Consider the following 24,581-nt stretch of genomic DNA (forward strand, 5'->3'; position numbering starts at 1 on the left):
TTTAATAAAGAAAAAGAGAAACTATTAACCCTTCTATATCAATTTCCCCCTTTTGTAAATGGTTTAACCTTCACTACAGGGTCAGTAGGCGTCCAAACAGGAGCTGCTGGAGAATAGATGAAGCCGGTCTTTTTTAGCGCTAGTAATAGATCTATTAACTCAGGTTATCTTTGTGAATAAATTATGCTTTATTTGTGACAGTCTAAGTCAGATAAAATAAAGCTCTTGTTAACACTACGCGTTTCAGCAGGATTATACTGCTTTCCTCAGGTGTAGCAAGAGCCAGTACACTTCAAATTTATAGATAAAACGGCCTCTTAGATGGGGCTTAAGGGTGTGTCTTATGTTCAGACAATTTTAACCCTTTTAATACCAAGTAAAACTGTATTTTTTATATCAAGTAAAACTGTGTTTTTTATAGTAAAAGTAATTAATTAAAATATAAAAATTAAGTAGAGTCGGATATAAAATAATATAAAAACTATAAGAATATTTAAGATAGTCTGGACTATTGTTATCTTAAAAAAACATATAAAATACATACATCTGTGTAAACGTATACCATTAATAACTAAAAAGGACAGGAACCTCCTAATTTATCTCTATACACTATATTAAAAAGAATTTGTTAGTTTTTATATATATTAGTTAAAGAAACCTTCATAACCTTATCTAAATATATTTACACATATACCTTCATATATAAACATATGCATATGGATACATATAACCCATACACGTACAAATTCAGTGTTAATCTTTAGCATTATAAATTACCATTATTCATTTTTATGATAATGCTAGTATTATTATTAATTCTTTCATAGATTTATATTCAAATATTTCCCAGAAATATGCATAAAATTTATTTTTAATCTATTTTGTATGATAATTTCATTTTTAATTACTTTTTTATCTTTTTGTTTGTTTAAATAAATTAAGTTTATTTTCTTATATATATATATGTATTCATATGCGCACACATCTGTAGTCTTATATACACTTGCCTATATGCGTATATGTTTACCCCAGGTATTAATTAATATTTTTATTATTTTGCAACGTTATCTATCATTATATTGTGACCTTCAGGGGTCAAAGTGCCCAATTTGAAGATCCAATAACTTTCCCTTTTAGTGAGTTTAATTATTGCTTGTGGATCTTTCTTATCCACAGAGTCTATGATAGTAAGTTTCATCATTGGATTTTTATTATGCACACTATTATAGTGTCTTGAAATACTATGTAAGGGGTAACCGTTTTTTATATTATATCGATGTTTATTCAGACGTGCATGCATTTCCTGAATGGTTCTTCCCACATATTGGGTACCGCAGGGGCACTCGATCAGGTAAATTATATATGTAGAATGACAGTCATATCTCTGTTTTATTATAAACACTTCTTTTGTAGTTTTTGACATGAAGGTTTTTTTATTTTTTGTGATTACCTGACAGCATAAACATCTTGATGTCTGGCATGGGTAGCAGCCCCATGTATTAGGATTATTAATATTAACGGTTATTGGTTTCAGAAGGGTATTACTTGGTGCAATTAAATTGCCTAAATTCTTGTTTCTTTTATATATAATAATTGGTTTTTGTGGTATATAGTCTGTTAGTATGGGGTCTCCTTTTAATATAAACCAGTATTTATTAATCAATCTCTCAATTTGAGTTCTGGGTTGACAATATGTGGTGACAAGGCTCCATCTAGATAGTTTGGATTTTTCATCTTTTTTAGGGGCTGAATAAACATCGATATAATATAAAAAACGGTTACCCCTTACATAGTATTTCAAGACACTATAATAGTGTGCATAATAAAAATCCAATGATGAAACTTACTATCATAGACTCTGTGGATAAGAAAGATCCACAAGCAATAATTAAACTCACTAAAAGGGAAAGTTATTGGATCTTCAAATTGGGCACTTTGACCCCTGAAGGTCACAATATAATGATAGATAACGTTGCAAAATAATAAAAATATTAATTAATACCTGGGGTAAACATATACGCATATAGGCAAGTGTATATAAGACTACAGATGTGTGCGCATATGAATACATATATATATATAAGAAAATAAACTTAATTTATTTAAACAAACAAAAAGATAAAAAAGTAATTAAAAATGAAATTATCATACAAAATAGATTAAAAATAAATTTTATGCATATTTCTGGGAAATATTTGAATATAAATCTATGAAAGAATTAATAATAATACTAGCATTATCATAAAAATGAATAATGGTAATTTATAATGCTAAAGATTAACACTGAATTTGTACGTGTATGGGTTATATGTATCCATATGCATATGTTTATATATGAAGGTATATGTGTAAATATATTTAGATAAGGTTATGAAGGTTTCTTTAACTAATATATATATAAAAACTAACAAATTCTTTTTAATATAGTGTATAGAGATAAATTAGGAGGTTCCTGTCCTTTTTAGTTATTAATGGTATACGTTTACACAGATGTATGTATTTTATATGTTTTTTTAAGATAACAATAGTCCAGACTATCTTAAATATTCTTATAGTTTTTATATTATTTTATATCCGACTCTACTTAATTTTTATATTTTAATTAATTACTTTTACTATAAAAAACACAGTTTTACTTGATATAAAAAATACAGTTTTACTTGGTATTAAAAGGGTTAAAATTGTCTGAACATAAGACACACCCTTAAGCCCCATCTAAGAGGCCGTTTTATCTATAAATTTGAAGTGTACTGGCTCTTGCTACACCTGAGGAAAGCAGTATAATCCTGCTGAAACGCGTAGTGTTAACAAGAGCTTTATTTTATCTGACTTAGACTGTCACAAATAAAGCATAATTTATTCACAAAGATAACCTGAGTTAATAGATCTATTACTAGCGCTAAAAAAGACCGGCTTCATCTATTCTCCATATACTTTCACTCCCTTATGGGATTCCGGTTCTAAAGCTGCTGATAGTAAAAGATCTAATCATTCCAAATACCTTGAGGGAAGACAAACGGCCGCAATCAGTTCCAGGATCTCATGAGTCGGTGAACCTAGGAACCAGGAGCAATCATCTCCCCAGGATACTCAGCCTAACATCGGATAACACCAGCCGAGACAACCCCTTATCCTCCAGAGGATTTACATGATCATCACCGAGGTTGTGCGAGGGCGCACAACCTAATCAGGTGAGAAGTTTTCATTACACTATAATTAAATTGTGCCACGGGTGCTTCTCATAGCGCTATCTTTATTTCTAGTGACAAACAGGAGCTGCTGGCTCATGGGCCTAGTACCCATGAGGGGTCTTCCTACCACTTCACCCATCCACCCTCAGTGTGGACACCTACTCCCGGTCAGCAGAGGCCATTTGGGGTCCGTAGTAAACTACAGAGGGTTCAATGCTGGGACTCTTAGAACATACATTATTCAATAGTTTAGGTAATGCATATATCAATGTTTTTACAGCTATATAAAGCAGTAGACAGAACAACAATATTTGCATACAGGTTTGTATAATGCCAGAAACCCAACCTGCTATGCCCTTAAACCAATTGGCTGGATTCATAAAAGAAAATGTATTTCCCCACCAGGAGTCCTTGTTGGCATCGTGCTCTTTTAACCATTTATCCCTAAGTTCACTTGTTTTCTGTATATCTGCTCTAACCTGGAGGTTGCCTGCAGGGTCAATGTAATGGCAACAGGCAGGACCAATTATTTGACACATTCCGCCGTCTTTTGCTGTCACAAAGTCTAGCACTATAGTATGCTGGTTAGTGACTACAATTAATTGTTTTTGTATAGCATTGGTAGCATTTAGAATCTCAAGAACCCGAAAAATTTGATCATCCAGGTAGTCAGTGGACTCTACTAGCTTGTCCCACATTTGCATTAAGAAAGGGTGTATGAAAATAGCACTAAATACCTTATTTGCTTTTCCCAATTCTACTACATGAGGCCTACCATTTGGCCGGGGTTTATTATCTGCTGCTCGTTTATACAAGGTATGAATTGGGACAGCTGCTACATCTACTTCACTATGAGGAACTATGAAAGTGGCTGGTGTAAGTCTGGCAAGTGTGCAAACCCCTCTCATGTCAGGGCTCACCCACTTGTGAGCACGATTCCCACAAACCAAAAACACTCCCTCTGGGAAAATACAAAAGTGAGTTTGACTTTGTACACAATAAAGCAGATTCAGAAGCCCCTTCATGACTTTATGAGCACACCACGTATTGTTCATTTGTTTTCCGGTCATACCCGAGATACAGCTACCCCGCTCCCTCCTAAAAGTCCGTCTAATAAATGATGATGTACAGCCCTCAATACCCTTCTGATATACTGTCTCATTGTCCTTGGTTGAGTTATGTGTATGTATATAGAAACAGTTATTGTCTTCTCCACAATTTCCAACACCATTGTATTGAAGACTGAACCATAATCCATCATGGGGAATGGGGCCCGAATGAGGAATCTTAGTCTTTATTTTGGCAATTATGCCCATGTCTGAATCGTATTCCATCCACCACGAGTATCCATCGGGTCGAGTGATATTTAGCTGGAACCAGGGTTTAGTGACCCATCCAACTATAGTCAATGTAGCAGATACATCACGAGGTACATCTTCTCCCAAAAATCTAGATTGAGTCCAGGTTTCATTGTGTATACAGTCTGGTACCAATACCTCCTGTGGTTCCAGAGGTAAGGCTAAATAAGGCATAGTCTTTGAAGAAATAGGACTGTGTGTGCAGATCCAACAGTCTTTTGGCTTTTCTCCCTCCATGTCCTCAGTAAGAGAAATATGGTGGCGAATGAGTTTATTATCCCAGTCCGTATTAAAAAGTTCGCTCAGTGTCTTTGTTTGTTGCAGCAACCCTGCTACACCTAGCAGGATAATTAGCAAGACTGTCATTCTGCCGGTGGAGTGACCTTTTTACAGTGACTGGCGTGGATCCAGGTGGGTTTTCCCTCAAGTTTCACTGAGGTGGATGTGGTCAGCTGGACTTGGAATGGGCCATCAAAGCGTGGATCTAGGCTCCTTCTCACGTGTCTGCGCACGACCACCCAATCACCTGGATTCAGCTGATGCACATCTGCACTTGCATTGGGATCTGGAATGGATGAAAAGACATGTTTATGCACCACATTAAGTCTTTCCTGTAAGGCCTGGACGTAGGCTGTCATAGTGCCGTGTTGCATCTGTAACACTTGTGGAAAGTAGAGACCTGTTTTTGGGGCACTACCAAAAAGGACTTCAAAAGGAGACAAGCCTGTCTTCCTATTTGGAGTGTGTCTGACTGAAAAGAGTGCCAGGGATAAGCACTCTACCCAATTCTTTCCTGTCTCTGCCATGGCCTTTTGAATTTTTAGTTTAAGTGTCCCGTTTAATCTCTCTACTTTTCCACTGCTCTGTGGATGATAAGGGGTATGGAATGCCTGCTCTATTCCCAGGGCCTGCATAATGTCCCTCATTATTTCTCCAGTGAAGTGTGTACCCCTGTCACTTTCTATGGCTTCTGGGATGCCATACCGACAGACTAGTTCCTTCATCAGTTTTTCTGCAGTTGTTTTAGCATTTGCACATTTTACTGGATAGGCCTCAACCCATCCTGAGAAGAGATCTACACATACCAGGACGTATTCATACACTCCTACCTTGGGTAGTTGTATGTAGTCTATTTGCAGTCGTTGAAACGGATAGAGCGGTTTGGGTGTTGCTTTCTTAGGGACTTTTACTGTTTTACCTGGGTTGTGTTGTGCGCAGATAATGCAGGATTGTACGTGTTTGGAGGCTACGTAACTGAAGCCAGGAGCGATCCAGAAGGCATTCACCTGGTTACACATGTGACTTTTTGAGGCGTGAGTGGGGCCATGTGTTGCTTGTGCCATCATAGGGAACAGGGACCTTGGTAAACACAACCTGTCCTTACTTTCCCATACTCCATTCGAGTTCAGCCCAGCTCCCATTTTCCCCCAGTGTTCCTTCTCTGTTTGGGCAGCCTGATGCTGGAGGGATTTCAGGACATCCAGACTCACTGTGGCTGGGACTTGCTGGCTCCCTGCCACTATCCTCTGATCCCTAGGCCTCTTTGCCGCTGCTTTCGCAGCCGCATCCGCCCTTCTATTGCCCGCTACCTCCAGTGAGTCACCTTTTGTGTGTGCTTTCACCTTAATGATGCCAACCTGGACTGGTAACATTAGTGCCTCCATTAACTGTTTTACCAATTCTGCATTTTTAATAGGCTTACCAGCTGACGTAAGAAAAGCTCTACTTCTCCAGATAGGGCCAAAATCATGACAGATCCCAAATCCATACTTTGAGTCTGAATAAACATTAATTTTCCTACCTGACCCCGCTCTACACGCCTCAATGAGCGCTGTTAGCTCCGCCTCCTGCGCGGACATGTGCGGCGGGAGTGGTTCAGCTCGGATTACCTCATGCGAGGATACTACTGCATATCCAGTGTAGAATCTCCCATCCAGGTGGTATCTGGAGCCATCTACAAAAAACTCAAAATCTGCATTAGTAATAGGTGTATCATAGACATGTGGAAAACCTGCTGTCTCCTGACTCATCAGCTCTATGCAGTCATGCTCGTGCGTCATGTCAAAGTATTCATCCTCACTTGCTACCATTGTCACCAATTCCCCCTTTTCTGAATCTACTGGCAAAAGGGTGGCTGGATTCAGAACATTACACCTCTTGAGGGTGACATACTCAGGAATCAGAAGGGCACATTCAAGTCTGAGCTGTCTGGCCATAGACAGGTGTTTTGGTTGGACTTGCACAAGTATAGCATGAATGTCATGCGGGGAGTAAATTGTTAAGGGAAATGTCAATGTGATCTCGCAAGCTTTCCCTAGCAGTACTGCAGCAGCCGCTACAGCACGGACACACGTGGGTGACCCTCTGACAACTGGGTCCAATCGCGCTGAGTAGTAAGCTATTGGTCTTTGTTTGTCACCATGTTGCTGTGTGAGGACGGCTGTCGCATGCCCTCCCTGTTCTGTGCAAAACAAGAAAAATGGTTGATCGTAATTTGGAATACCCAGGGCTGGGGCAGATACAATGAGTAGTTTAAGGGAATGAAAGGAATCAATAGCTTCCTGAGTGAGGTCAAAGGGGTCAGATGACAGACAATCATAGAGGGGTTGCATCATTTGCGAGGCAGACCTTATCCAAGGCCTGCAGTATGACACTAAGCCCAAAAAGGTGCGCAGTTGCCGGTGGGACCTGGGTAAGGAGAGATTTTGGACTGCTTGTTTTCTCTCCTCAGTCAGGTGTCTCGTACCTTCAGAGATACAGTGACCCAAAAAGGTTACTTTTTGCTTACAGTACTGTAATTTTTCACGTGAAACTTTGCAACCATTCTCTGCCAGAAAACACAACAAAGAAATTGTGGCTTCCTTGCAGGACGTCTGGTCTGGACAGCAGAGCAAAAGGTCATCCACGTACTGCAATAGCGTAACCTGTGGATGAGGCGGTTGCCACTGCTCCAGAATTCCTGCCATAGCTGTAGAATAAATGGTAGGTGAATTCATTCCTCCTTGCAGGAGGACTGTCCACATGTACTGTTTCCCCTCATGTGTGAAGGCAAAAAGATACTGACAGTCAGGGTGTAGAGGCACTGAGAAAAAGGCATTTGCCAAATCAATTACTGTAAAACATTTGGAGGTCCCTGGGATTTGTGACAGTAAGGTATGTGGGTTTGGAACAATTGGTGTTACACTCTCAGTGACAGCATTGACAGCTCTCAAATCATGCACCATTCTGTACGTGTCAGGGGAACCTTTGGGCCCTTTTTTCTTGATTGGATACAAGGGAGTGTTACAGGGGGAGGACCTTTGTACTAGAGCCCCTGCTTCCACATATTCTCTTATATCTCTGGTCAGGGCCATTGATTTGGCTGGACTTAAGGGATACTGTTTTAAACAAGGAGGAGTGGAGCCCTCTTTTAATTTTATCATGACTGGGGGAATAGGAAGCCGACCAACATCAGTTTTTCCCTTTGCCCATACAATGTCTGGAACTTGTTGCATTGCTATGTCTTCACTAGTTCTGGTATCGGACACTCTCGCAGATTTGGACATGTACACCATTGCTGCAATCTTGCACAAGTGTTTGTCAGAGAGGGGACTTGTGACTGTAATACCTTCTGGGGTGTATTGTATGGTAGCCTGGATAGCACTTAACACATCAGCCCCCAGCAAATTCATAGGAGTGTTTTCACTAACAATAAGCTTTGTGAGAATTTCCTGGCTATCTTGTAATCTCAGCTTCATCTGTTTTGTCAAGGGAGTTTCAGACACCAATCCCTCCACCCCAACACACTCCACAGTCTCGTCAGTGATCATATCTGGCTTTATCAGGTCTTTATGTACCACAGTGCCGGCTGCCCCAGTGTCAATTAAAAATTCTGCCTCTTTCCCCCCTGGCATGGTTATGGTCGTAAGTAAGGTGGGACCAGGTCCTGAGGGAACGAAAACAGGGTACACATTTGTCACTGGGTTGCCAGTTTCCTAGGTCAGAGGCAAGGGAGGAGGGAAATCAGTCTGCTCACTCTCCTTTTTGGAGTTTTTGCACTGTCTGGCATAATGTCCATTCTGTCCACAATTCCAGCACTGTACGGTCGCTCGGTCACCTGGTGCCCCCCCCCCTCTGTTTCCACTGTCTTCCTTGTGCTCTAGCATACATAACTGGTCGCTTGCATTTTGTCAGTTCAACCCCCTTAGCTACTTGCAGAAGGTCTGTTGGGTCCATGTTTCTCCACTCAGGTCTGGCTGTCTGTACTGCTTCTCGTAAAAACTTATTCATACCGTCAATGAATGCATTCACCAATATTTTGATATCAAGGTCGTTTCTTGCACTGTACCCCATGTCTGTCCACTTCAGCTGTAACCTCCCAAAGTACGTCTCTATACTCTCCCCTTTTTGCTGTGTCACGTCAGTCATCAGTACAGACTGCTCTGTTTGTTTCTTTGTAGCCCATCCTTTCAATGCCTCACAGTACGTCATTCCAGACCTCTCAGACTCAACGTCCATGACCCATGATTGCTCCTTCATCATATCAGTATGCGTCTTAATTATGTGTCCCAGCACGTCACCTGCTTTTGCAGTCACCAAACTCTCGAGGTCTGCCCAAGTGCATTTATAAGTCACCTGTATTGTCTGTATTTGCCTGTAAAATGGGAAAGGTTGGTTTTCAGGGTCAGGTAACTGTTTCAACATAGCTAGCTGGTCAGAGGGGCTCCAGGGGTAATATTCCTGTGTCTGTCTGATTCTTGTGACCTTCCTCGGTCGGGATGTATCTGATTTTTTTGTACTGGTCCTAGCGCGTTCTTTCCTTTCCTCACCGTCAGCTTCCTCCGCAAAACTCAATTCCTTCACTACCTCTGTCTCAGTGTCAGCGTCCTCTGTCATCACATGTGATCTGGTTCGAACAGGATTTATTGCAATCCGCTTAGGGCGAGTAACATTACATGTAGCACAAGTACCTCTCCAGTCTGGGTTTTTCTGACTACAATGTTTACAAGTCCATTCATCTGGTCTGGGTTTCTGCTTATGAGAAGGGGGGGCGGTAGCAGTCACAATTCCTGCTTTTGGTGCATTAAAACATTCATAATACACCTTATCTCCCGCTGTGGTCTCTTTATATCCACAATGCTGCACCTCTTCAGCCACACGACACCATTTATTTACTTGTTGCTCTACCCTCTTGTCTTTTATCCAACCTCTCTTTTCTTCCCTGAATCTGTGCCATTTCTCAACATCCAAACATCCGTACTCTGGCATGTCTGCCTTTTTGAGTATCGGTCTGACATTTTTCACTGCTTCTTTGCCTTCTCTTTCTTGCACTATCTGTTTGGCTGTTTTGGATCCTGCTGGAGCCCCACGCTGCACACTGAACAAGTTGCCCATGGCTTCAACTTATTCCCACACAGCCCACCTTTCTGCAAATGCCCTCTCAGTGTCCCTGAACCTTGTTAACAGGCCACACGTCTCCTGGCAAGTCAGAATGGGCTCTCAAGTGGTAGCAAGAAGGCTCAATCAGCATTCACTCTCACCTGCTACACTTGTAGGGCGTATTGGGAAGGGTTAAAAACACCTCTCACCCAATAGACCAGATGACTAAAGCAGGAAGGACCAGGTGTGATAGTCCTCTCACCTGCTAGACCACCTCCATGTAAGTGGGAAGGCCACACGGCTCTCTAACCCACTTGACCTGATGTGTGCAGTTTGGCTACTCCATGCTGGTCCTTTACAAAGTATTTCAGCAACAAACGTAAGAGTTAAACCAAAACAATTAACAGAGCTGACTTCTCACAGAGGGCAGAAAATCGCGCAGCTGTTCACTTGACCCCTCCCAAAAGAATGTCAGCAGCGCACAGTTTGTTTAGCAAGAGTCTTATCTCGTTCAGATTCAGCTTCCAAAACACAATCCTAATACCCACTGGTATAATACACAATCCCTGCAGAAAATTGAGACCACTTATATACCTTCACAGCACTAATATTCTACTTTACTATAAAACCTTCATCCCCATTTTGAGGGGAAGAAACACACAATATCTCACTATAAGGACAGATCCCAGGACCACTTGTCTTACTCATTCATTGATTCCAGAAGCATAGGTAACAATACACCTTCCAAGGATCAGTTAACCTCACATGCAAATAAAATTATCTAAACCGCTCTTGATACTGATGGGAAAAAATACATATGTCAGGTATCCACTCAAATACTCTATATGGCTATGCCCTGTGACATTTCACAACCGGAACATCTTTTCACAGTCCACAGTATGACATATAACCATTAGACTTATACATACATATTATTTCACCAAGTCTCTTATCACAATTACTTGTCACTTTGTTATTCAGAGGCTTCTCATCAATATACAACAACCTATTGCCTCCCTACTTTATCTAGGCATTAATATGAAACCACTTATGAACACATATCCCTAGACCAGAGTATTGCCACAAAAACACAAAACACAGCAACACAGCAAATGCAATTATACAGAGACTATCCCAAATTCCGTGCTATGCACTCTATGCAATCAGTTAATGGACGGACAACAGATTATCTTATTACTCTATATTTCAACTCTCATTCAGACATGCATGAAAAAAACAATACTCACTGGTGATGCCAGAGTTCTTGAACCGTGTGTACAGCCTTACCCAGAATATTCGGGAAATCAGAGAGAGTGAAATGAAGTGTAAGAATAAAGCTTCTCACCTTGCTGCAGCTGAAATTTCACTGTCTCAAGAGTCCCCAAAACTTCTTCCGAATAGGCTGGTTGGCCACGGCTCCACGTTGGGCACCAAACTGTTGTAGCTGTTCTGTTTTGTCACAAGTCAGCTTATGGGATCACCAGTGAGGTCCTCTTGAGTTAGGCCTCTTCAGACCTAATCAAGATCGAGCGCTCGGAGAGAAAAGACCAGCATCCATGTGGGCATGATCAATTTCTTCTGTTTATTTCATCAAAGTACAGTTTATTTATACCATTTACAGATCAATGTGATATTGCAAAAGAAAAAGAAAAAAACTTCGAGCTGAACTTTACTAATTGTTCATATGACCTTTAAGTTTTAGCAAAACAAAAATGTAGAGTCATGCATATGAGATAAGAAGAACATTTAGAAACCATAATAATCCTTGAGTCTGTCTCTTATTCCGTAGGCTCCATAATGACTATGAACTACCATCAGATATACTTACTAATAACAATAAATCTTTAATAAAGAAAAAGAGAAACTATTAACCCTTCTATATCACCATGTTAGTAGCTTTGTTTACTTTCTCTGAAATAAAGTAAGTTTCCTTGGTTGTGTGTTTAAGATCATTATCTTGCTGAAATGTCCATTGTCGTTTCACTTTCATCATCCTGGCAGGTGACAGCATATTTTTTATCAGTGTCTCAGTACATTTTTCCATTCATCCTACGTGAAGTTTGCCACCTCCAAACGTCACTGTTACTATTGTGTTTTTGGGTTGATATGTAGTGCCTTCTAATATGGTGTGTATTATGGCATCCAATTTTGTCATCTGACCAGACTATATTCTCCCTGTATTTCATAGGCTTGTCTAAATGTTGTTGAGCAAACTTTAAATGCACTTGAACTTGCTTTTTGTGCAACAATGGAGTTTTACGTGGTGAGCGTGCATACAGGCCATGGAGGTTGAATGCATTATTTAATATATTCTTTGAAACAATCGTACCTGCTGATTCCAGGTGTTTCTGTAGCTTTCCACAGGGGATTTTTGGCTCTTGGACAACTCTTCTGATAATTCTTTTCACTCCTCTGTCTAAAATCTTGCATAGAGCAAGTGGCCGGTTTATGATAAAATTATTTTTTTACCACTTCCGGATTATGGCCCAAACATTGCTCACTGGAGCATTTAGTAGTTTAGAAATTCTTCTGTAACCTACGCCATCAGTATGTTTTGAAACAAAAAGGTTACAAAGGTCTTGAGACAGCTCACTAGTTATACCCATCATGAGATGTTTGTTGTATGGCACCTTGGTAATGAGACACCTTTTTATAGGCTATTAGTTGATCGAGCTGATATTATTTTTCATTAAGTAGCAGGATTGCTTACTAATAGATTTCAGCTGGTGTGATGACTTCCCATGGCTTTTTGCACCTCTTTCTTCATGCGTTCAATACTTTTTCCCTGTGTCATTTCTCATTATTACACACAACTCAATTTACGGACATCTGTGGTTTGATTTCTTTGGCTGTGTGGATTGGATGGATTGTTACTAACAACTGGTGATGTGTTCAATACTTATTTCACCCGCTGTATGCGTATCTCTGCTGGCATATCACAGACATATAGGTATAGTTGCTTCACAGCATGGATGTAGCAAAATGTAGCAGGGATGATGTTATTGCCCACCTTCAGGGGAAAAAAAAACAACTTTTTACTAAAAATCATTTTCTTCAGCGCTCTATTGGGAGACCCAGACGATTGGGTGTATAGCACTGCCTCCGGAGGCCACACAAAGCAATTACACTAAAAAGTGTAAGGCCCCTCCCCTTCTGGCTATACACCCCCAGTGGGATCACTGGCTCACCAGTTTTCTGCTTTGTGCGAAGGAGGTCAGACATCCACGCATAGCTCCACTGTTTAGTCAGCAGTAGCTGCTGACTATATCGGATGGAAGAAAAGAGGACCCATACTAGGGCCCCCAGCATGCTCCCTTCTCACCCCACTTGTGGTTTGTAAGGTTGAGGTACCCATTGCGGGTACGGAGGCTGGAGCCCACATGCTGTTTTCCTTCCCCATCCCCCTGAGGGGCTCTGAGGAAGTGGGATCTTACCGGCCACCAAGCCCTGAGGCAGGGCTCCATCCACAGACCCATAGAACCTGCTGGATGTGGAGCGGGAGTGCCGTTCAGGGACAAGGCCCTGCAACTTTCAGGTACTCTGTGTCCCCGTATGGCAGGCCACGCGCACCCCAGGCTTGCTGGGTGTGCTAGTGCGCCGGGGACTGTAGCGCTGTGCGCTGGGCTTATAGTCCCCGCAGATTACTGGGGGACTTTATGTGTGTGGATCGCCGCGCCGACCGCCCCTGGAGCGATGGCGCAGCTGCGACTTGTAGTGCGCCGGGGTCGCGCCGACCGCGCTTTTACGGCGGCGGCGCTTCTAACTTTAGTCCCCGGCTTTCTGCGGCCTAGCTCCGCTTCGTTAACGCCCCCCACCCTGTCAATCAGGGTAGGGGAGAGACGTTATTCAATCGGCAGCGCCGAGGGCTGGGGCACGATTTACATGCTCCAGCCCTCTCACTGAGCACAGTAGGACACAGGCTTCGCGCTTTTTCTCTGTGCACGCCCTAGGCCCGCCCCCAGGCTTGCAGCTCCCCAGGACGCCGGCAGCCATTATACACATGCAGTCTGGCTGGAGAACGCACGCAGGCTCTGGGGGACCCAGGCTAGGGGTTTCTGGCGACCACACACCCGCGCTCAGCGGGCGGTAAGCAGCACATACGTGCAGCCCCACTAGTGCCACAGTGTTATATTTTTCGCTGTACATAGACACTGCTGTGTCTAGATATATTTAATACTGCACTGTAAGGTCGCTTCTTGGCTGTACACCCTATATTGCTTTGAGGAGACAACAGCATGTCATCCGCAAAACGCAAGGGTGCCAAGGCACATGCTGTATACACTACTTGTACAGCATGTGGGGCTAATCTACCAGCAGGCTCCAACGACTCTCATTGTGTGCAATGTTCAGTCCCAGTGGCACTTCGTCAGCCAGAGCCTACTGTGGTGGTAGCCCAGGCAGAGACGCCTGTGAACCCTGCCCCGGTGACGGGGACAGAATTTGCAGTCTTTGCTGATAAAATGTCTGTGACTATGACAAAAATCCTGGAAACCTTGCAGTCCAGGCCAGTTGCTCAGACCATAGACACTGCTGTGTCTATGTTCCCCGGTCCCCCTCAGTTGGAACTAATCCGTACTTCAAGGGGGTCCCAGGCATCACAGGCTGAGGGCTCTGACTCCGATGACAGTCCCAGTCCGCCTAAGCGAGCTCGCTGGGAGAGACCCTCCACGTCATCACGTGGATCAGGGTCTCAGCGAGAAGGGTCCCTATATGAGGGTTCAGAGGTGGGTGATCAGGAGTCTTGTCCTGACGCCGCACTCAATTTGGATACGCCAGATGGTGACGCCATGGTAAATGACCTTATAGCGGCCATCAATAGGCTGTTGGATATTTCTCCCCCAGCCCCTTCTGCAGAGGAGGCAGCTGCACAGCAGGAGAAATTCCATTTCCTGTATCCCAAGCGTAAACTGAGTACTTTTCTGGACCACTCTGACTTCAGAGAATCCATCCAGAAACATAATACTTATCCGGACAAGCGTTTTTCTAAACGCCTTAAGGATACACGGTATCCTTTTCCCCCTGACGTGGTCAAACGCTGGACCCAGTGTCCAAAAGTGGACCCTCCAATATCCAGGCTTGCAGCTAGATCCATAGTTGCAGTGGAGGATGGGGCTTCACTTAAAGATGCCAATGACAGACAGATGGACCTTTGGTTGAAATCTGTCTATGAAGCTATCGGCGCGTCGTTTGCTCCAGCATTCGCGGCCGTGTGGGCGCTCCAAGCTATTTCAGCTGGTCTGGCACAGGTGGACTCTCTCATACGTCCAGCAGTGCCGCAAGTGGCGTCCCTAACTACGCAAATGTCTGCGTTTGCGACCTACGCTATCAATGCGGTACTGGACTCTACGAGCCGTACCTCAATGGCGTCTGCCAACTCTGTAGTTTTGCGCAGAGCCTTGTGGTTAAAGGAATGGAAAGCAGATTCTGCTTCTAAAAAATGTTTAACCAGCTTGCCATTATCTGGAGACAGACTGTTTGGTGAGCAATTGGCGGAAATCATCAAACAGTCCAAAGGTAAGGACTCCTCCTTACCCCAGCCCAGATCAAGCAAACCTCCACAGAGGAAGTGGCAGTCAAAGTTTCGGTCCTTTCGAGGCTCGGGCAAGCCCCAATTCTCCTCGTCCAAAGGGACTCAGAAAGAGCAAAGGAGCTCTGATTCCTGGCGGGCTCACTCACGCCCCAAGAAAGCAACCGGAGGTACCGCTTCCAAGGCGGCTGCCTCATGACTTTCGGCCGCCTCCCTCCGCATCCTCGGTCGGTGGCAGGCTCTCCCGCTTTTGCGACATTTGGCTGCCACAGGTCAAAGACCGGTGGGTAACAGACATTTTGTCTCACGGGTACAGGATAGAGTTCAGTTCTCGTCCTCCGCCTCGGTTCTTCAGAACTTCCCCACATCCCGACCGAGCAGATGCCCTTCTGCAGGCGGTGAATTCTCTAAGAGCAGAAGGAGTGGTGGTCCCTGTTCCTCTTCAGGAACGAGGTCAAGGTTTTTACTCCAATCTCTTTGTGGTGCCAAAAAAGGACGGCTCATTCCGTCCTGTTCTGGACCTAAAACTGCTCAACAAGCATGTGAACGCCAGGCGGTTCCGGATGGAATCCCTCCGCTCAGTCATTGCCTCAATGTCTCAAGGAGATTTCCTAGCATCAATAGACATCAAGGATGCTTATCTCCACGTGCCGATTGCTACAGAGCACCAACGCTTTCTACGCTTCGTGATAGGAGACGACCATCTTCAGTTCGTAGCTCTGCCATTTGGTCTAGCGACAGCCCCACGGGTGTTCACCAAGATCATGGCGGCAGTGGTAGCAGTCTTGCACTCTCAGGGACACTCCGTGATCCCTTACTTGGACGATCTACTGGTCAAGGCACCCTCTCAAGAGGCATGCCAACTCAGCTTGACTGTTGCACTGGAGACTCTCCAGACGTTCGGGTGGATCATCAACTTCTCAAAGTCAAATCTGTCACCGACCCAATCACTAACGTATCTTGGCATGGAGTTTCATACTCTCTCAGCGATAGTGAAGCTTCCGCTGGACAAGCAGAGGTCACTACAGACTGGGGTGCAGGCTCTCCTTCAAAGTCAGTCGCACTCCTTAAGACGCCTCATGCACTTCCTCGGGAAGATGGTGGCGGCAATGGAAGCGGTTCCGTTTGCGCAGTTTCATCTGCGCCCACTTCAATGGGACATTCTCCGCCAATGGGACGGGAAGTCAACATCCCTGGACAGGAAAGTCTCCCTTTCCCAGACGGCCAAGGACTCTCTGCAGTGGTGGCTTCTTCCCACCTCATTATCACAGGGAAGATCCTTCCTACCCCCATCCTGGGCGGTGGTCACGACAGACGCGAGTCTGTCAGGGTGGGGAGCAGTTTTTCTCCACCACAGGGCTCAGGGTACGTGGACCCAGCAGGAGTCCACCCTTCAGATCAATGTTCTGGAAATCAGAGCAGTGTATCTTGCCCTACTAGCCTTCCAGCAGTGGCTGGAAGGGAGGCAGATCCGAATTCAGTCGGACAACTCCACAGCGGTGGCATACATCAACCACCAAGGGGGGACACGCAGTCGGCAAGCCTTCCAGGAAGTCCGGCGGATTCTGATGTGGGTGGAAGCCACAGCCTCCACCATATCCGCAGTTCACATCCCCGGCGTAGAAAACTGGGAAGCAGACTTCCTCAGTCGCCAGGGCATGGACGCAGGGGAATGGTCCCTTCACCCAGACGTGTTTCAGGAAATCTGTCACCGCTGGGGGGTGCCGGACGTCGACCTAATGGCGTCACGGCACAACAACAAGGTCCCAACCTTCATGGCACGGTCTCGCGATCAAAGAGCGCTGGCGGCAGACGCCCTAGTGCAAGATTGGTCGCAGTTCCGGCTCCCTTATGTGTTTCCACCTCTGGCACTCTTGCCCAGAGTGCTACGCAAGATCAGATCCGATTGCAGCCGCGTCATACTTGTCGCCCCAGACTGGCCGAGGAGGGCGTGGTACCCGGATCTGTGGCAGCTCACGGTCGGCCAATCGTGGGCACTACCAGACCGACCAGACTTACTGTCCCAAGGGCCGTTTTTCCATCGGAATTCTGCGGCCCTGAACCTGACTGTGTGGCCATTGAGTCCTGGATCCTAGCGTCTTCAGGATTGTCCCAAGGGGTCGTTGCCACCATGAGACAGGCTAGGAAGCCCACGTCCGCTAAGATCTACCACAGAACGTGGAGGATATTCTTATCCTGGTGCTCTGCTCAGGGAGTGTCTCCCTGGCCATTTGCATTGCCTACCTTTCTTTCTTTCCTGCAATCTGGGTTAGAAAAAGGTTTGTCGCTCGGCTCCCTTAAAGGTCAGGTCTCGGCGCTATCCGTCTTTTTTCAGAGGCGTTTGGCACGCCTTCCTAAGGTGCGCACGTTCCTACAGGGGGTTTGCCATATCGTACCCCCGTACAAGCGGCCGTTAGATCCATGGGATCTGAACAGGGTACTAGTTGCCCTCCAGAAGCCGCCCTTCGAGCCTCTGAGGGAGGTTTCACTTTCTAGGCTATCACAGAAAGTGGCTTTTCTGGTAGTGATCACATCTCTTCGGAGAGTGTCTGAGCTGGCAGCACTATCATCCAAGGCTCCCTTCCTGGTCTTCCACCAGGACAAGGTAGTGCTGCGCCCCATTCAGGAGTTTCTCCCGAAGGTGGTATCCTCTTTTCATCTTAATCAGGATATCTCTTTGCCTTCGTTTTGTCCTCATGCAGTTCATCGGTATGAGAAGGATTTACATTTGTTAGATCTGGTGAGAGCACTCAGAATCTACATTTCCCGCACGGCGCCCTTGCGCCGTTCGGATGCACTCTTTGTCCTTGTCGCTGGTAAGCGCAAAGGGTCGCAGGCTTCTAAGGCCACCCTGGCTCGATGGATCAAAGAACCAATTCTTGAAGCCTACCGTTCTGCTGGGCTTCCGGTTCCATCAGGGCTGAAGGCCCATTCTACCAGAGCCGTGGGTGCATCCTGGGCATTACGACACCAGGCTACGGCTCAACAGGTGTGCCAGGCAGCTACCTGGTCGAGTCTGCACACTTTCACCAAACATTATCAGGTGCATACCTATGCTTCGGCGGACGCCAGCCTAGGTAGAAGAGTCCTGCAGGCGGCAGTTGCCTCCCCGTAGGGAAGGGCTGTCTTGCAGCTCTAACATGAGGTATTTCTTTACCCACCCAGGGACAGCTTTTGGACGTCCCAATCGTCTGGGTCTCCCAATAGAGCGCCGAAGAAGAAGGGAATTTTGTTACTTACCGTAAATTCCTTTTCTTCTAGCTCTTATTGGGAGACCCAGCACCCGCCCTGTTGTCCTTCGGGATTTTTGGTTTGTTTGCGGGTACACATGTTGTTCATGTTGAACGGTTTTCAGTTCTCTGATGTTACTCGGAGTGAATTTGTTTAAACCAGTTATTGGCTTTCCTCCTTCTTGCTTTTGCACTAAAACTGGTGAGCCAGTGATCCCACTGGGGGTGTATAGCCAGAAGGGGAGGGGCCTTACACTTTTTAGTGTAATTGCTTTGTGTGGCCTCCGGAGGCAGTGCTATACACCCAATCGTCTGGGTCTCCCAATAAGAGCTAGAAGAAAAGGAATTTACGGTAAGTAACAAAATTCCCTTCTTTGCAATCTGGTTTTGTTAAAAAAAAATTCCATTGTTTACCTTCTGTAGTCTGCGTTACTCCACACATACAATACACATATTGTTGGCTGAATGAGTCAACTGAGACTCTGTCAGTCAGCTCTTCATGCCGGTCTGGCAGGGAGTTTGGAACTCTTATACTGGTATTTATTAGCTCCATTCAGTTGATTTTTTTTTTTAACACAAACTATATTTACGTTGAATGTGATGGGGAAACTATGAGCCTGTCAAACCCAAACATGGCCAAAGTTTTAATGAAATCGCAAATATTATTTTCATCCCATAATACATGTATACAGGGTCACCAACCTTTTTATCTACCGTATATTCAATTAAGTTAGCATAGAATTAATTGGGAATTCAGATTACAAAAATAATACCGAATATCTTTTATAGACATCTACCCTGAATAAGTATATAAAATCTAAACAAGCATTCAGCCGTTCCTTAAAGGGAACCTGTCAGGTGTTATATGCACCCAGAACCATGAGCATTTCTGGGTGCATATTGCTAATCCCTGCCCAACAGGACCAGCCTATAAAGAGATCTTTAGAAAAAGTATTTCTAAAGATCCGTTATAATATGCTAATGAGCGAGGGGACTAGCCGCAAGGGCGTTAGTTCCCTTGGCTAGTCGGCCCCCTTAGCATGTAATCACACCCCTGTGGGCGCGCTAACATGCAGCATCAGAGGATGGTCGTGCTTACCTCTCCGCTGCCGTCGCATCTAACGCTGGACTTCGGCTCAGTGCGCATGATCCTGGAGTTCCGGTCATGCGCACTACACGAGTTTGAAGCCAGGATGCGTACACCCGGATTCATAGTGAGCATGACCGAAAGTCCGGGATCATGCGCACTGAGCCGAAATCCAGGAGTTGGACGCGGTGGCAGCAGAGAGGTGAACACGACCATCCTCTGACTCCGCGCATTCATTACCATGTTAGTGTGCCCGTAGGGGTATGCTAGCATGCCAAGGGCGCTGACTATCCAGGGGAACTAACGCCCTTGCGACTAGTCGCCGGCCTCATTAGCATATGATATGGGATCTTTAGAAATACTTTGGGGTACTTCTCACATAGCGAGATCGCTGCTGAGTCACGGTTTTTGTGACGCTCCAGTGACCTCATTAGCGATCTCACTGTGTGTGACACTGAGCAGCGACCTGGCCCCTCCTGTGAAATAGCTGCTCGTTACACACTGCTCTGGTTTATTTTTTGGTCGTTGCTCCCCCGCTGCGAAGCTCACATCGCTGTGTTTGACAGCGAGAGAGCAACGATCTGAATGAGCAGGGAGCTGGCTTCTGGCAGCCTGTGGTAAGCTGTAACCAAGGTAAATATCGGGTAACCAAGCGAAGTGCTTTGCTTGGTTACCCGATATTTACCTTGGTTACTAGCATCCGCCGCTCTCAGGCTGGCAGTGCCGGCTCCCTGCACACGTAGCCGGAGTACACATCGGGTAAATAAGCAAAGTGGTTTGCTTATTAACCTGATGTGTACTCTGGCTACGAGTGCAGGAAGCCAGCGCTAAGCGGTGTGCGCTGGTAACCAAGGTAAATATCGGGTAACCAAGCGCTTGGTTACCCAATATTTACCTTAGTTACCAAGCGCAGCATCGCTTCCACGCATCGCTGGGGGCTGGTCACTAGTTGCTGGTGAGATCTGCCTGATTGACAGCTCACCAGCGACCATGTAGCGACGCACCAGCGATCCTGACCAGGTCAGATCGCTGGTGGGATCGCTGGAGCGTCGCTAAAGTGTGACGGTACCCTTTTTCTAAAGATCTCTTTATCTATGCTACTAGATACAGGGACGGTTAGTCAGGGATTAGCAATATGCACCCAGGACTGCTCGTGGTTCTAGGTGGATATTGCACCTGACAGGTTCCCTTTTAAGATTTCTGACCGCATAGTACTCTTGCAAGGAACTGCGACAGAAATCAAGTGACGATCTGGCATTGAGCTTTAACATGTAATGTATAAGAGGTTGGTTACAGACGTACTAATATATGTGTCTGTTTGTCATTTCCTTATTTTTTATGTGGCAGAAAATAAACAACAGTGACAAAATCAAAGTGCGGGACCTGCAGATCGTTTCTAGGTAAGAATTTGTACTATCAGACGCCTTTTCTGCCTGGTACTGCAGGTCTATTGTGTCTTTTGCTTTTATTTGAATAAACATCATTTAAAGTACTGAAATTAGAACATAAAAAAAAAATGGATTGGCAAAAAATGTAACTACATGATACCAAATCTGCCCCAATAATAAGAATGGACAAGTATGTACAATGGGAAATACGGGTTATTCAGGAGAATGGAAAATCACTAGTGAATAAACATTTGTCTAAAGGGATTTTTTTTAAATATATTTGTGATGTATAATATGTAAAATACATGTTTGTATTTAAGGGAGGCACTGGCACACATGAAGGAAGGTGAAGAAGAGAAGACTAAGTGCTACAGTGCAATCATCTGGACAGAAAGGCCCATAGGGAAGAAAGACCTGGAGTTTCTCAATGACTTAAAGGTTTGTGTTGTATAATTAGTATTGTATATTGCTTTATTCCTGACTTGGATCGAGGCTAATGCTAAATTTTAATTTGTCATCCTGTTGTGCCTGAGCATATCTATAAGAATTGAACCATTTTATACCTCAATGTAATTTGGATGATTTTAGATATTTAAAGGGAACTGTAATACTTATATATGTTCTGAGGATTTCGATAGCTTAGGGCAATGACAATCAGAGACGAGTTCTTGGTACAAGATGTTTTATAATATGTAACCACGGCAGATACACAACGGAAAACACAGCAGTACAAATACACAAAATACCTTCCCGAAACGGAGCGAAGGGAATTCCCGGGGCCACGCACCGGACTCCCCCAGGGAGACCACCAGAGCGAACCCCTATACAGGGACTGTCCGGCAATCACCCCGGAAGGCCTAAATGCGCAGCAGCCGGGACACAAGGGGCAAGCGGTAAAAGTCCAGGAGTGTCCGTACGGGATGATTGTCCAGAGTGGTTACGAACCAGAGAGAACCGAGCAGAGTGCTGACCGAAGATGGCAGACGAAATCCGGGCACAGCTTTGAGAAACCGGGTAAGGTCCAGAGTCTGTCGATCGGTAGTATTTAGGAGGATCCAAAGGCAATCAGGATTAGCAGCAGCAAAGCAGGAGCACACAGCAAACAGTATACTCAGGCACTGGACTAGGCTTAGAGGCGGCCTTTTAAGCAGCTGGACAGGAAGTAGGGCAACAGAACAGTAAACTCCATGTTAACCGAGGGCAAGCTCATTCAAAAGAGAACCGGAAAACCTGGAAACCTGACAGGAACCTGTCAGGTACATTATGCACCCAGAACCACAGGTAGTTCTGGGTGCATATTTCTAATCCATGCCTAATGATCCCTATATACAGTAGCATAGATAAAGAGAGCTATAGAAAAAGTATTTCTAAAGATGTTATGTTGTATACTAATGAGCGAGGGGACTAGTCCCCTGGGCGTTGCTTCCCTTGCTTGTCGGCTCCATTAGCATGTTAGTATGTCCCTGTGGGTGTGCTATCATACTAATGAATGTGCATTGTCAGAGGATGGTGTCACTCCCCTCTCTGCTGCCATTGCGTCCGACGCTGGATTTCGGCTCACTGCGCATGACCATGGAGTTTCGGTCATGCGCACTACTTCAGGTTGAAGCCAGGAAGGGTACACCTGGCTTTATAGTGCGCATGACCCAAACTCCGGGGTCATGCGCACTAGGCCGAAATTCAGCGACGGACGCGATGACGGCGGAGAGGTGAGTGAGATCATCCTCTGATGCTGCACATTCATTAGCATTGACGCCCTAGCAGCAGTCGGACTGCTCGGCAGACACTTTGATGAAAAACAAAAAGGTTTTTTACGGGGGAGAATATTTGTGACGCCACCTGCGGTGTGCGGTAATAAGGAATACCGCCGCTGCTGTATGGGAGTGCCGGGGCTGATGGTGTTGGGGCAGCCTGGTGGTAATTCCCTCCGCAGGTAGGGGCCCCGGGACTCAGGGTAGGGAATAGGTAGGAACAGCCTATATTGATATTGGGCCGGCAGGGCGCTGGGGAGCCAGGGTACTCACTCAGGTGTGATGACGCATTCAGTGGACACAGACTCTGAGGTAAACAAAGTCTCTTGGTACTGCTGCACTCGGTGACTGCACGTGCGGTGGTCCCTTTCAGTGATTCTGTGGTGGACTGGAGCCTTCCTCCATACACTGTGTACTGTGTGTGTCCCTGGCCCCGTTGGCTTGAAACCTTCGGGTCCCGTCCCTCTTTTTAATTGGGACCTGCTCTTAGCAGCTGGCACGTGGGATTTTCTGTGACTGCTCTGTGTGGGAAGTCCTATCCCTCCGCTGTGCTGACGCCGCTAATCTCTGAGCCGTCAAGTACAGGCCACTGTCTGCGACCCAGCCAGGCTCTCCTCAGGGAGCTCTTAATCCCCAGGTCCTCTCTCTTTTTCAGTTACTACCAACTGTCTAACTGACTCCTCCCACCAGCCTGTCTGACTCATAGGTGGGCGGTTCCTTTCCCAGCTGGAACCACGCCCCTGGTGTGCCTGACAAGTGTAGTGTTTGGGTGACTAGGATTTGTGCTGTTAGTACAGAATCACTGTTGCGGACCCCGGAACCAAGGAGGGTGGTCCCTGCACCAAGGATAGAGAATAGTGCAGTTCCCTGTGACACCCTGGACTAGTCCAGGGGCGTCACATTCCCCCTTGGTTAAACGTAGCTCGTCCCCGAGCTACAGTGCACCCAGAGTGTTTATTTTTATCTGCAAAAAGTGAACATTTAATAAGAAAAACATATCTATCCATCCCACGCAGGGGAGGCACTTGAACCCAACGTTTCGCTTTCCCAATCCTTCATCCCACCCCCAAAGTTCCAAAAGGAGGCAAGCCACCGCTCCTGTTGGTGGCCAGACCTGGGCCATATGTCTCCCAGGTCTCTCCTCCACCTGTGTCTTCTCCTGTAGGTGGGGATGCAGTCCGTGGCTAAGAATGGGAAATAACCATTTACAATAGCACCAGTTCGTGCTGGCTACCACCAGTCCTGTAGCCAAAGGTCCATTTTCAATAAAACTTATCATTGGTCGTCAATCAGGTCATGAATCCAGGTAATTAAAATAAATCAACATTCTTCTTATCAACACTCTATATCAACATGTCTTACATGACTATCTTTAGCATGGAAAATAGTAGAATTAAAAGCATGGAAAATACTAAACATTTTTAAATTTACTCTATATTTAGACTATTTACATTAGGGTAGAGTAGCCGGGTTGCGCTACCATTCCTCATCTCTGAACCTATGTGGGGGCTGACCAAAGTTCACACGGGTGGACCTTCTCAGCTCCTGGCTTCCCTCTAACCCTTGTACTGTGGTGTTTGCTACTACCTGTTCCCCACTACTGGTGCTAGGTGTTGTAGGTGGTAATCTACGTGTTCGTGGTGCTGGTATGGGTACTTCTCTAGGTGCAATGATTTCAGGCCTCCTTGGTT

The 24,581-nt window shown here is 45.3% G+C and overlaps 1 protein-coding gene across 3 annotated transcripts in view; it reads left to right on the forward strand.

Moving 5' to 3' along the window:
- Positions 1–24,581, forward strand: part of PUS10 (pseudouridine synthase 10) — a 179,548-nt gene that overhangs the window by 128,328 nt on the left and 26,639 nt on the right. For all 3 annotated transcript variants that reach the window (XM_075339355.1, XM_075339354.1, XM_075339356.1), the window contains 2 exons: positions 21,099–21,151; positions 21,460–21,577. In XM_075339355.1, the coding sequence (XP_075195470.1) occupies positions 21,099–21,151; positions 21,460–21,577 (171 nt within the window). The remainder of the gene's footprint in view (positions 1–21,098; positions 21,152–21,459; positions 21,578–24,581) is intronic.

Source organism: Anomaloglossus baeobatrachus, chromosome 3 (genome assembly GCF_048569485.1).
Source record: "Anomaloglossus baeobatrachus isolate aAnoBae1 chromosome 3, aAnoBae1.hap1, whole genome shotgun sequence".
Lineage (NCBI taxonomy): Eukaryota > Metazoa > Chordata > Amphibia > Anura > Aromobatidae > Anomaloglossus > Anomaloglossus baeobatrachus.